The 12,252-nt window shown below is 65.6% G+C and overlaps 1 protein-coding gene across 1 annotated transcript in view; it reads left to right on the plus strand.

Moving 5' to 3' along the window:
• The first annotated feature begins 4,471 nt into the window (after positions 1 to 4,471).
• LOC135174435 (keratin, type II cytoskeletal 80-like) overlaps positions 4,472 to 12,252 on the plus strand; it is a 32,257-nt gene continuing 24,476 nt past the window's right edge. The window contains exon 1 of the mRNA XM_064141703.1: positions 4,472 to 4,807. Within this exon, the coding sequence (XP_063997773.1) occupies positions 4,601 to 4,807 (207 nt within the window). The 5' untranslated portion in view covers positions 4,472 to 4,600. The remainder of the gene's footprint in view (positions 4,808 to 12,252) is intronic.

Raw genomic sequence — 12,252 nt, forward strand, 5'->3', positions numbered from 1 at the left:
GCAGGAGTGGGGGGGATGGAGCAGAGCTGGAGGTGAGGAGAGTGAGGCTGGAGAGGAGGAGGAAGTTCTGCAGCAGGAGAGTGGTGAGAGCCTGGCAGGGGCTGCCCAGGGAGGGGGTTGAGGCTCCATGGCTGGAGGGGTTTGAGGCCAGGCTGGGTGAGGCTGTGGGCAGCCTGAGCTAGGGCAGGGTGTCCCTGGGCAGCTCAGAGCAGGCTGGCAGGAGCTGAAGGAGCTGCAGGAGGGCTGGGGAGGGGCTGGGCTGAGGCTGGCAGTGCCAGGCTGAGGGTGGTGGCTTCAAAGCAGAAGAAGCTGAGCTGGGATGAGACAGGAGGAGGAGATTCCTCCCCAGGAGGCTGGGCAGAGGCTGGCACAGGCTGCCCAGGGAGGCTGTGGCTGCCCCTCCCTGGCACCATCCCAGGCCAGGCTGTGCTGGTGGAGCTGTTGCTGGGCATGGCAGGGTTGGCACTGGCTGAGCTCAGAGCTCCCTCCCAGCCCAGCCCATGCCATGGAGCTGTGAGTTAGGGTCCCCAGCAGGGCAGGTGCAGGCTCAGCAGGCACAGGAGGAGCATCTGGAGGCAGGGGGCACATGGAGGGGCAAGGCTGACCCTGGCCAGGGCTGGGGCAGGGCCAGAGCTGCTGCAGGGTCCTGCTGCCAGGACTCAGGCTCCTGAGTGCACCTCAGGGTTTGGAAGCCCCAAGAGGAGCAGGCAGGAGGCAGGAAGGGTTGGGGCAGTGCTGGCTTGGTTGCAGGTGGCTGCTGGCACTGCCCTGTGTGCCAGCCTGGAGCTGTCCCAGGCCAGGTTGGATGGGGCTTGGGCAGCCTGGGCTGGCAGGAGGTGCCCCTGGGCACGGCAGGGGCTGGAGCTGGCTGAGCTCAGAGCTCCCTCCCAGCCCAGCCCAGGGCTCTGAGTTGGGGTCCCCATGAGCAGCAGCAGCAGCTGCAGCTGTGTCCCCTCTGAGCACCTTGGAGCTCACTCCTGTGCCCAGCAGCTGGAGGTGTCCCTGGGCAGCCTGCTGGAGCTGGAGGTGTCCCTGGGCAGCCTGTTGGGAGCTGTATCTGCCCCTGCTGCCTGCAGAGGGCTGTCCAGGGTGCCCCTGGAGGGTCCCTTCCAGCCCAATGCATTCCCTGGTCCTTGCCAGGCACCCCCAGGCAAGGTCCCACCTCTGCTCCCAGCCAAGCTCCTTCCCCCTCCACCCCCTTCCCTCAGGAGCCTTCCCCCTGCCCTGGGCACCAGCTGAAGCTCCAACCCTGCCAGGTGACCTCCTGACCTGATGCTGATCAGGAGCTCTGTGGTCCCTGCGACCACAAAGCCAGCAGGAGGCAGAGCTCAGCTCAGCCTGCAGCAGCTTTGCCTCCTCCCAGCTGAGCGTTGGGCTCCAAAGGGTCCCTCAGGATGGAGAGGTCCTGCCAAGGAGGCACCTGCTGGGGCTGGCAGGGCTGTGCTGCAAGGTGCAGATGTCCTGCAGGTTGTTTTGGCTGGGAGAGGAGGAGAAGCCTGCTGGGAGGGGTCAGGCTGCTCCTCCAGTCCTTCCCAGGACAGAATTCCTCCTCCAGCAGCAGCTGCTTCGTGTTGGAGCAGGCCTGGGGCAGATCCAAGCTCTCACTTCAGCTGCTGGGGAAATCCCCAGCCTGGCTCCCAGCGTGGGGCAGGACAAGGCTGGGAACCAGCAGCAGCTCTCCCACAGGGTGGAAGGTCCAGAGCTTGGGCAGAGAGTCCAGCCCAGTCCCCCAGCCCCAGCCCTGTCCCCCAGCCCCAGCCCTGTCCCCCAGCCCCAGCCCTGTCCCCCATCCCAGTGCCCCCCAGCCCCATCCCAGTGCCCCCAGCCCCATCCCAGTCCCCCAGCCCCAGCCCAGTCCCTCCAGCCCCAGCCCAGTCCCCATCCCAGTCCCTAAGGACCATCTCAGTCCCCCAGTCCCATCCCAGTCCCCCAGCCCCATCCCAGTCCCTAAGGACCATCCCAGTCCCTCAGCCCCATCCCTGTCCCTAAGGACCATCCCAGTCCCTCCAGCCCCACCCCAGCCCCACCCCCCCCCCCAGATGTTGCCTCTTTGGGTCTGTCTCTGCTCTGGCTCTGCACAGGAGCAGCTGAGTGAGGGCAGGGAAGTTCCAGAGCTGCCCATGCCCACCTGGGCCTTGCTCCTGGGCACAGACAGCTGCAGCCTGAGCCAGCAGAGCCTCCTCCAGGGGCAGAGTTTGGTGTCCCCAGCAGGGGCCATGGGCACCAGCAGCTGCCATGGTGAGGCCAGAGGAGGACCTTGGACATCAGCAGCTGCCATGGTGAGGCCAGAGGAGGACCTTGGGCACCAGCAGCTGCCATGGTGAGGCCAGAGGAGGACCTTGGGCACCTCTAACCACAGGGAGCTCGAGATGTCTCCAACATCTGCAGCCAACTCAGGCTCTTACTTTAGGATTTCAACCCCCACCACCCCCCAGCCCCCTAAACCCCACCCAAGTCTCAACTCCTCCTGCAGCTCTGGGCTGGAGAGCAGTCAGGGGCTGACCCCCAGGCTCCTGGGGCTGACCCCCAAGCTCCAGGCTCTGTACCCAAGCTCCAGGAGCTGAACCCCAAACATCAGGGGCTGACCCCAAACTCACTCCAGGCTCTGTACTCAAGCTCCAAGGGCTGAACCCCAAGCTCCAGGAGCTGACCCCAAGCGCCAGGCTCTGTACCCAAGCCCCAGGGACTGACTCCAAACTCCAGGGGCTGAACCCAAACTCACTCCAGACTCTGTACCCAAGCTCCAGGGGATGAACCCCAAGCTCCAGGCTCTGTACCCAAGCTCCAGGGGATGAACCCCAAGCTCCAAGCTCTGTACCCAAGCTCCAAGGGCTGAACCCCAAGCACCAGGGGCTGACCCCAAACTCACTCCAGGCTCTGTACCCAAGCCCCAGGTGCCAGCTCCTGCTGCTCTTGGGGCCCTTCCTCCTGAGCTTGCTGCAGCTCAGAACCTTTGCCTGCTTCCCCTCACCTCACTTCAGCAGCTGCTGAGGCATTGGGGTTGTGGTTTTGGCTGCCTGTGCCCTCCCCACACAAACAAACTGCTGGAGACAGAGAGGGGAAGGGAAGAGAGAGGGAGGAGGAGGAGAAGGGAAGGGGAAAATAAAGCGAGGGAGAGAGAAGCCAACAGGTTGGGCTGGATGACATCAGGAGGCACACCCTGCCCGTGCGGGAGGCAGCAGCACAGCTGCTCGAGGGCCATTCACGGCCCCTGAGCCCAGCAGGCAGCAGCAGGCAGCAGCAGGCAGCAGCAGACAGCAGCAGGCAGCAGCAGGCAGCAGTAGGCAGCAGCAGGCAGCAGCAGCAGACAGCAGTAGGCAGCAGACAGCAGCAGACAGCAGCAGGCAGCAGCAGGCAGCAGACAGCAGCAGACAGCAGCAGACAGCAGCAGACAGCAGCAGGCAGCAGCAGGCAGCAGCAGGCAGCAGACAGCAGCAGACAGCAGCAGACAGCAGCAGGCAGCAGCAGGCAGCAGACAGCAGCAGACAGCAGCAGGCAACAGCAGGCAGCAGACAGCAGCAGACAGCAGCAGGCAGCAGCAGGCAGCAGCAGACAGCAGCAGGCAGCAGCAGACAGCAGCAGGCAGCAGCAGGCAGCAGCAGACAGCAGCAGGCAGTAGCAGCAGACAGCATCAGGCAGTAGCAGCAGACAGCAGCAGACAGCAGCAGGCAGCAGGCAGCAGCAGACAGCAGCAGGCAGCAGCAGACAGCAGCAGACAGCAGCAGGCAGCAGGCAGCAGCAGACAGCAGCAGGCAGCAGCAGGCAGCAGGCAGCAGCAGACAGCAGCAGACAGCAGCAGGCAGCAGCAGACAGCAGCAGGCAGCAGCAGGCAGCAGACAGCAGCAGACAGCAGCAGGCAGCAGCAGACAGCAGCAGCAGGCAGCAGGCAGCAGCGGCAGACAGCGGCAGGCAGCAGCAGCAGGCAGCAGACAGCAGCAGACAGCAGCAGACAGCAGCAGAGGCAGCGGCAGGCAGCGGCAGGCAGCAGCAGCAGGCAGCAGCAGCAGACAGCAGCAGGCAGCAGGCAGCAGCAGGCAGCAGCAGCAGACAGCAGCAGGCAGCAGCAGGCAGCAGCAGACAGCAGCAGACAGCAGCAGGCAGCAGGCAGCAGCAGACAGCAGCAGGCAGCAGCAGGCAGCAGGCAGCAGACAGCAGCAGACAGCAGCAGGCAGCAGCAGACAACAGCAGCAGACAGCGGCAGACAGCAGCAGACAGCAGCAGAGGCAGCAGCAGACAACAGCAGCAGGCAGCAGCAGACAGCAGCAGACAGCAGCAGCAGGCAGCAGCAGGCAGCAGCAGGCAGCAGCAGGCAGCAGCAGACAGCAGCAGACAGCAGCAGCAGGCAGCAGCAGACAGCAGCAGACAGCAGCAGCAGGCAGCAGCAGGCAGCAGCAGACAACAGCAGCAGACAGCGGCAGACAGCGGCAGGCAGCGGCAGGCAGCAGCAGGCAGCAGCAGGCAGCAGCCTTCAGCTCCGGTTGGGTCTCGGCGCTCGGAGCTCCCTGCTCTGCCCTCCCCTGCCCCCCCGCGGAGCTGCCAGGACCAAGCCCTGCCGAGCCCTCCCCAGCGGCTGCCTGCGCCCCCGGGAGCCGCAGGCAGCATGAGCCGAGCAGGCAGCGCTGAGCCGGAGCGCCTGAGCCGCCGCAGCCCCAGCGGGGACGGGGCCGGAGCGGAGCGGAGCTGCCCCCGCGGCCCCTGCGCCCCCCGCGGCAGCCTCCGCGGGCACAGCGAGCTGCAGGCAGTGCGGCAGCAGGAGGCAGAGGACATCAAAGCGCTCAACAACCAGTTCGTGAGCCTGATCGAGAAGGTGCGGGGCTGGGGGGGGACACGGAGGTGCTGAGCAGCACTGGGATGGTGCTGGGGACCACAGGGAGGTGCTGGGGGGACAGACACTGAGGTGCTGAGCAGCACTGGGGTGATGCTGAGCAGCACAGGGTGGTGCTGGGGGGCAGACACTGAGGTGATGAGGGCAGGGATGGTGCTGGGGACCACAGGGAGGTGCTGGGGAAGCAGACACTGAGGTGCTGAGCACCACAGGGACAAGGATGGTGCTGGGAAGGCTGACACTGAGGTGCTGAGGACCACTGGGATGGTGCTGGAGACCACAGGGGTGGTGCTGGGGGGCAGACACTGAGGTGCTGAGCAGCACTGGGATGGTGCTGAGCAGTGCAGGGTGGTGCTGGGGGGCAGGCACTGAGGTGCTGAGGACCACTGGGATGGTGCTGGGGACCACAGGGTGGTGCTGGGGGGCAGGCACTGAGGTGCTGAGCAGCACTGGGATGGTGCTGGGGTGCAGGCACTGAGGTGCTGAGCAGCACAGGGTGGTGCTGAGCAGCGCAGGATGGTGCTGGGGGCAGGCACTGAGCACTCCTAGCAGCCTCCTCAGGACCCTCGGTCGCTGCCAGGCTCCGCTCCGAGGCTGCTCAGCCAATCGGCTCCTGCTGTGCCGCTGCCTGCCCTGGCCGGGGCCAGCATCACCTCCAGGCTGGGCGCCCTCAGCCACCTCCCCCTGCCCACCCCGGGGGTGCCCGCGGGGGGAGGGGAGCAGCAGCTCTGCCCCTGGGCACCAGGAAGGGCTGCAGAGGGCAGCCCTGGGGCAAGCAGCCGCAGGTGGAGAAGGCTGCAGCTGCTCCAGCAGGGTTGGGAGCTTAGCTCCAGAGAGATGCAGTGGGCAAGGGAGAGCCTCACCCCCGCCCCCGCCCTGTGCTGGCTGCGGTGGGAGGCTGCGAGGGGCAGCCAAGGAGGAGTCGCTTTCATCTCTGGAGGTGCAGGAGGAGGCAGAAAGGTTCCCAGAGGAAAACAGCTCCTGCAGCCCAGGCAGGTCCCTGCAGAGCTCTGGGCACAGATGGCAATCTCCTGGCACTGCCTCTGCCCAGGCTGCCATGGCTGAGCTGGGAGCACAACCTCTGCCCTGTGCCTGGGCATGGAGGCTCCCTCGGGCAGCTGCAGCTGGCACTGAGCTGGGTGGGAGTTGAGCTACTGAGGGGTTGGAGGCTCTGCAGAGGGCTCTGGGCAGGATGCAGCCAGGGCTGAGGGCACTGGGATGAGGGCACCAAGGGCTGGGGCCTGCCCTGGGGGCACAACAAGCCCAGGAGGGCTCCAGGCTGGGGGCAGAGGGGATGGGAACTGCCCCAGGGGAAGAAGGAGCTGGGGGGGGTTGGTGTCAGCAGCTGGAGCTGAGCCAGGGGGTGCCCAGGTGGGCAAGGAGGGCAGCAGCAGCCTGGGCTGGCTCAGCAGTGGTGTGGGCAGCAGGAGCAGGGCAGGGATTGTGCCCCTGCAGTGGGCAGTGGGGAGGGCAGAGGTGGGGGCAGGGTTGGGCAGCTGAGTGGCAGGAGGGCAGTGAGGAGCTGCAGCAGAGGCAGAGAAGGGAGTGGAGGTGGGGAAGGGTCTGGAGGAGAGGCTGGGGAGGAGCAGGTGAGGGAGCTGGGGGGGGTGAGGCTGGAGGAGAGGAGGCTGAGGGCAGAGCTTGTGGGGCTGTGGCAGGGCCTGAGAGGAGGCTGGAGCCAGGGGGGGGTTGGGCTGTGCTGCCAAGGGCCAAGAGGAGATGGCCTCAAGGTGCCCCAGGGCAGGTGGAGCTTGGCCCTGAGGAGCAATTCCTGCCCTGGGAGGGTTCTGCAGGCCTGGCCCAGGCTGCCCAGGGAGCTGCTGGGGCAGTGCCCATGCCTGGGGGGGGCTCCAGAGCCCTGTGCCCATGGCACTGTGCCCATGGGTTGGTGCCCATGGTGGGGCTGGGCTGGTTCTGGACTGGATGATCTCAGAGAGCTTTTCCAACCCAAACCATTCTGCTGCTGTGATTCTAGGAGGAGCTGAATGGGCACTGGGCAGGAGAGGAGCAGGACCCCCACACCCCCACACCCCCCCAGCACCCATCCACCCTGCAGGCTCTGCAGGAGCCAGACCCCTGCCCCCCCAGCAAGCAGCCTGCAGTGGGAGCAGGGCTGGAGGAGCCTCCATGCACTGAGCCTGCAGAGCCCCTGGGGGGGGGGGGGGAGGGCACTCAGGGGGGGTCGTGCAGCAGGACTGCTCCTCTGGGCCCCCCCCACGGAAGGCTCAGGCTTTGTGTGGGTGCCAGAGCTGCTCAGCAGCCAGAGGCCAGCAGCAGGGCAGGGGAGCAGGCAGGGCCAAGGGCCCTGTGAGCCACAGCAGCAGCAGCAGGGGGAGAAGGGAGAACCTCCAAGGCTGCCTGGTGGGCACCTGGGGGGGGGCAGAGTCTCCTCTGGGGACTTGCAACCCCCCTGGCAGCCTGTGCTGCCCTGTGCTGCTCAGCACCTCAGGGTCTGCCTCCCCAGCACCACCCCTGTGCTGCTCAGCACCTCAGGGTCTGCCTCCTCAGCACCACCCCTGTGCTGCTCAGCACCTCAGGGTCTGCCCCCCCAGCACCACCTCTGTGCTGCTCAGCACCTCAGGGTCTGCCTCCCCAGCACCACCCCTGTGCTGCTCAGCACCTCAGGGTCTGCCTCCCCAGCACCACCCCTGTGGTCCTGCTCTGCAGGGGGGTTTGGACTTGCTGCTCTCTGGAGGTCCTTCCCAAGCCCTGGCTGTGACCCCTGGAGGTCTCAGCAGCCTCACCTGGGTGGCTCTGACTTCCCTGCTGCCAGCTCCTGCCTTTGGCTCCCAAGGCTGCAGCTTTGGGGGGCACAGCCAGGGGCAAGCTCCAGCCTCAGGACACTTCCCTGTCCAAGAAGGGTCCTCAGAGGGGAGGACACCTCCATGCCAGGTCCTGCCCTCTGGAGCACAGCTGAGGTGGAGCCCCAGCCTGAGCAGCTCTTGGCCTCCCAAGGCTTTCCAGCAGCCTGCTCCAGACCTGCTGCACTCTGAGTTTTCCCACCCAGCTGTGGCCAGGAGGGAGCCAGGGCACAGCCAAGGCATGGAGCCCCTGCCTGGAGCCCTCCCTGCAGCCTCAGCAGCACAGAGCTTGCTTTGGCCTTGGCCACTTCTCCAGGCCATGAGGCCAGCTCTGGGGGACCCTTCCCCTGCAAAGCTCACCCTGGAGGAGGAGCTTCTGCTCGGGTGGGAGCTGCAGGGAAGCCAAGATGCAAGCAGCTGAGCCCAGGGCAGGGGGCTGGGAGCAGCCAAGGGGCTGCAGGGTTTGGGAGAGGGAGGAGAAGAGCAACTGTGGGTTAGGAGCAAGGGCAAGGAGCTGAGACTTGGCTTGGGGGAGTCAAAGATGGACTTTGTGTCCCCAGGGGGACACTGCCTGAAGAGGAGAGCTTGGCCCCAGCCCTGCTGCAGGGTGCCCAGGAGAAGAGATGGCCCAGGTGGGCCCTGGCAGCCCCAGGCACTGCTTGTGCCACCTGCAGTGGCCCCTCCTGGCTCTCAGCCCCCATCAGGGGGCATCTGCTGGGATGTCTCCAGTCATGGCTTGAGGTTCAGGTCTGGGAGACCCCAAACCTCCCATGGCAGCTGCTGAGAGCTGCCTGAGCATCACAGTGGCTCCACTTTGCCCTGCTCCTGCCTCTGCTCCTGCCCTGCTCCTGCCTCTGCACCCTGGGCAGGAGGATGTCCCTCACCAGGTCCATCTGTGGGCAGCAGCTGGGAACCTCCTCAGTGCTTCCAGCAGGAAAAGCTTCTTGGCTGGAGCAGGCTGCTCAGAGGGGTTGTGGAGTCTCCTCTGCAGAGATTCCAAACCCACCTGGGCACCATCCTAGGCACCATCCTGGGCACCATCCTGGGCACCATCCTGGGCACCATCCTGGGCACCCTGCTCTGTCTGGACTCTGTCCTAGCGAGGGGGTTGAAGGAGATGATCCCAGGGTTCCCTTCCAGCCATGCTGGGGCTCTGTAAGGTGCTGCTGCCACTGAAAGTCACAGCTGGAGGCCAGCAGAAGGAGAAGGCCCTGACAGAGCCCACCCAGGGCACAGCAGCAGGGTTGGATGTGGCCAGCAAACAGGGGGAAGGGATCCTGCCCCTCTGCCCTGCTCTGGGCTGACCTCACCTGCAGCACTGCCTCCAGCTCTGGGCCCCCCCAGCACCACAAGGACCTGGAGCTGGTGCTGCAGAGGCTCCAGAGGAGGCCAGCAGGAGCAGCAGAGGCTGCAGAAGCTCCCCTGTGGGGCCAGGCTGGCAGAGTTGGGGCTGCTGAGGCTGCAGAGCAGAAGGCTGCAGGCAGAGCTTGGAGCAGGCTGGCAGGAGCTGAAGGGCTGCAGGAGAGCTGGGGAGGGAGTGGGGAGAAGGGCTGGGGGGGGCAGGAGAGGGCCAATGGCTTGGAGCTGGGAGAGGGGAGAGGGAGAGAGGAGAGGAGGCAGAAGTTGCTGGGAGTGAGGCTGGGCAGAGGCTGGCACAGGCTGCCCAGGGAGGCTGTGGCTGCCCCTCCCTGGCACCATCCCAGGTCAGGCTTGCAGGGTCTCTGAGCAATCTGCTCTGGCTGGGGTGTCCCTGCTGGGAGGCTGCACAGGGGGACCCTCAAAGTCCCTTCCCAGTCTGCTTTTCTGGCTCCCTGAATCACCTCCGTGGCAGGAGGGGGGGGGGGGGGGGGGGTGGGGGCAGGGCACTGCTGGGAGTCAGCTCCCGAAGCTCAGCATCCCAAAGGTGCCTGAGCTGGGTCTGTGTGCCCAGAGCCCTGGCAGGTAGCAATTAGAGAACTAATTGAGGTTGGCCAAGAGCTCTGGGGGTGGAAACTGCTCCCCACTGAGAACGCTGCTGCTGTGGAGGCTCTGAGCAGGAGCACAGAGAGGGCCAGGAGTGTCCCAGCTCCAGCCTGTAATTAAGGTCCCTCCTGCTCTGCAGGTGCCACCAGGCTCTGATTCATGCCCCAAGCTTCCCCATGGTGCAATCCTGCCCTGAGAGGGGGGAGCTGCTCTGAGAGAAGCTTTGACTTCCTCTCACCTCGCACAGCCCTGCCTGGCCTGAGTGGCATCTGCAGCCTTCCCTCCAGGATGTGCCTCAGGGAGAGCTTGGAGCAGGCTGGCAGGAGCTGAAGGGCTGCAGGAGAGCTGGGGAGGGAGTGGGGAGAAGGGCTGGGGGGGGCAGGACCAAGGAGGATTGGAGCTGGGAGAGGGGAGAGGAGGAAGGAATTGTTGGCAGTGAGGCTGGGGACAGCCTGGCACAGGCTGGGAGTGAGGCTGGGAGAGAGCCTGGTACAGGTTGGCAGTGAGGCTGGGGAGAGCCTGGCATAGGTTGGCAGTGAGGCTGGGGACAGCCGGGCACAGGTTGGCAGTGAGGCTGGGGACAGCCTGGCATAGGTTGGCAGTGAGGCTGAGGACAGCCTGGCACAGGTTGGCAGTGAGGCTGGGGAGAGCCTGGCACAGGTTGGGAGTGAGGCTGGGGACAGCCTGGCACAGGTTGGCAGTGAGGCTGGGGACAGCCTGGCACAGGTTGCTCTCTGCAGCACCCAGAGCTGTGCCCCTGCAGCATCAGGCCGTGGGCAGTGCCCTGCCTAGGCTGGAGAGGAAAAGGATCTGAGGGCAGCTCAGAGCAGGCTGGCAGGAGCTGAAGGAGCTGCAGGAGAGCTGGGGAGGGGCTGGGCTGAGGCTGGCAGTGCCAGGCTGAGGGTGGTGGCTTCAAAGCAGAAGAAGCTGAGCTGGGATGAGACAGGAGGAGGAGATTCCTCCTTAGGAGGCTGGGCAGAGGCTGGCACAGGCTGCCCAGGGAGGCTGTGGCTGCCCCTCCCTGGCACCATCCCAGGCCAGGCTGTGCTGGTGGAGCTGTCCCTGGGCATGGCAGGGTTGGCACTGGCTGAGCTCTGAGCTCCCTCCCAGCCCAGCCCAGGCTGAGACTGTCTGGTCTCAGGGCCTGGCACTGGGCAGTGCTGATCTCAGAGTGACTGAACAGAGGAGTCAGAGGATTGGCTGGGTTGGGAAAGCCTCCTGAGAGCATCAGCCCAGCCCCACCGTGGGCATCAAACCACCACCCCAAGTGCCACAGGCACAGGGTTCTGGAGCAGCTCCAGGGATGGGCACTGCACCTCCCTGGACACTGCACCTCCCTGGGCAGCCTCTTTGGATGTGGACTTGGAATGGAAGAGCAGCAGAGAGTAGCAGAGAGGCTGAGCCTGGGGGAGGCAGCTCAGAGCTCATCTCCTCCATGCCCCTGCCATGCCCAGGGCCAGCTCCCAGCCAGACTCAGCTGCTCAGGGCCTCATCCAGCCTGGCCTGGCACAGCCCCAGGCAGGAGGCAGCCACAGCCTCCCTGGGCAGCCTGGGCCAGAGTCTCTGCCCCCTCTGCTGAGCAGCTTCTGCCTCAGCTCCACTCCAGCCCTGCTCTGCCTCAGCTCCACACCCTTGCCCCTGCTCCTGCCTCACCCCCCCTCAGCCAAAGGCTCTCTGCAGCCTCCCTGCAGGCTCCCTGCAGGCTCTGGCACAGCTCTCAGCTGTCCCTGGAGCCTTCTCCTCTGCAGGCTGTACCCCCCCAGCCCCCTCAGCCTGAGCTCACAGCAGAGCTGCTGCAGCCCTGGCAGCATCTTTGTGGCCTCCTCTGGGCTCCCCCCAGCAGCTCTGAGTCCTTCTGCTGGGGACAGCAGAGCTGGAGGCAGGGCTGGAGGTGAGGTCTGAGCAGAGCAGAGCCCAGGGGCACAATGCCCTCTCCTGCCCTGTGCCCACACTGCTCTGGCTGCAGCCAGCACAGGGTTGGCTCCTGGGCTGCATGAGGCCACTGCTGGCTCCTGGGGAGTCAGGAGGTGAGGTCTGAGCCCTCCACAAGTGCCTCTAAGCCTGCATCCTCACCCAGGGATGTGGTGGAGGCTCCATCCTTGGAGACATCCAAAGTCAGACTTGATGGAGCCCTGAGCAAGCTGCTCAAGCTGGAGGTCTCCATGCTGCCTGCAGGGGGTTGGACAAGATGACCTTGGGGGGGTCCCTTCCAGCCCAGTGCTGCTGCTGCTGCTGTGATCCTCAGCCCTGCTTTCCAGGGGTGTTTCTTCTTGCTGCCTGGAAATCTCTGCCAGCTCCAGCAGCTTCCCTCTGCTCTGTCCAGCTCCAGCTCAATCCCTCCTGCCCTGCTCTGCCCAGCTCCAGTTCAGTGTCTCCTGCCCTGCTCTGCCCAGCTCCAGCTCAATGCCTCCTGCCCTGCTCTGACCAGCTCCAGCTCAATCCCTCCTGCCCTGCTCTGCCCAGCTCCAGCAGCTTCCCCCTGCTCTGCCCAGCTCCAGCTCAATCCCTCCTGCCCTGCTCTGCCCAGCTCCAGCTCGATGCCTCCTGCCCTGCTCTGTCCAGCTCCAGTTCAGTGTCTCCTGCCCTGCTCTGCCCAGCTCCAGCTCGATGCCTCCTGCCCTGCTCTGCTTCTTTTGGCTCTGACATCTCTGGGACCTCTTCTGC

This window comes from Pogoniulus pusillus, unplaced genomic scaffold (assembly GCF_015220805.1).
Source record: "Pogoniulus pusillus isolate bPogPus1 unplaced genomic scaffold, bPogPus1.pri scaffold_64_arrow_ctg1, whole genome shotgun sequence".
Classification (NCBI taxonomy): Eukaryota; Metazoa; Chordata; class Aves; order Piciformes; family Lybiidae; genus Pogoniulus; species Pogoniulus pusillus.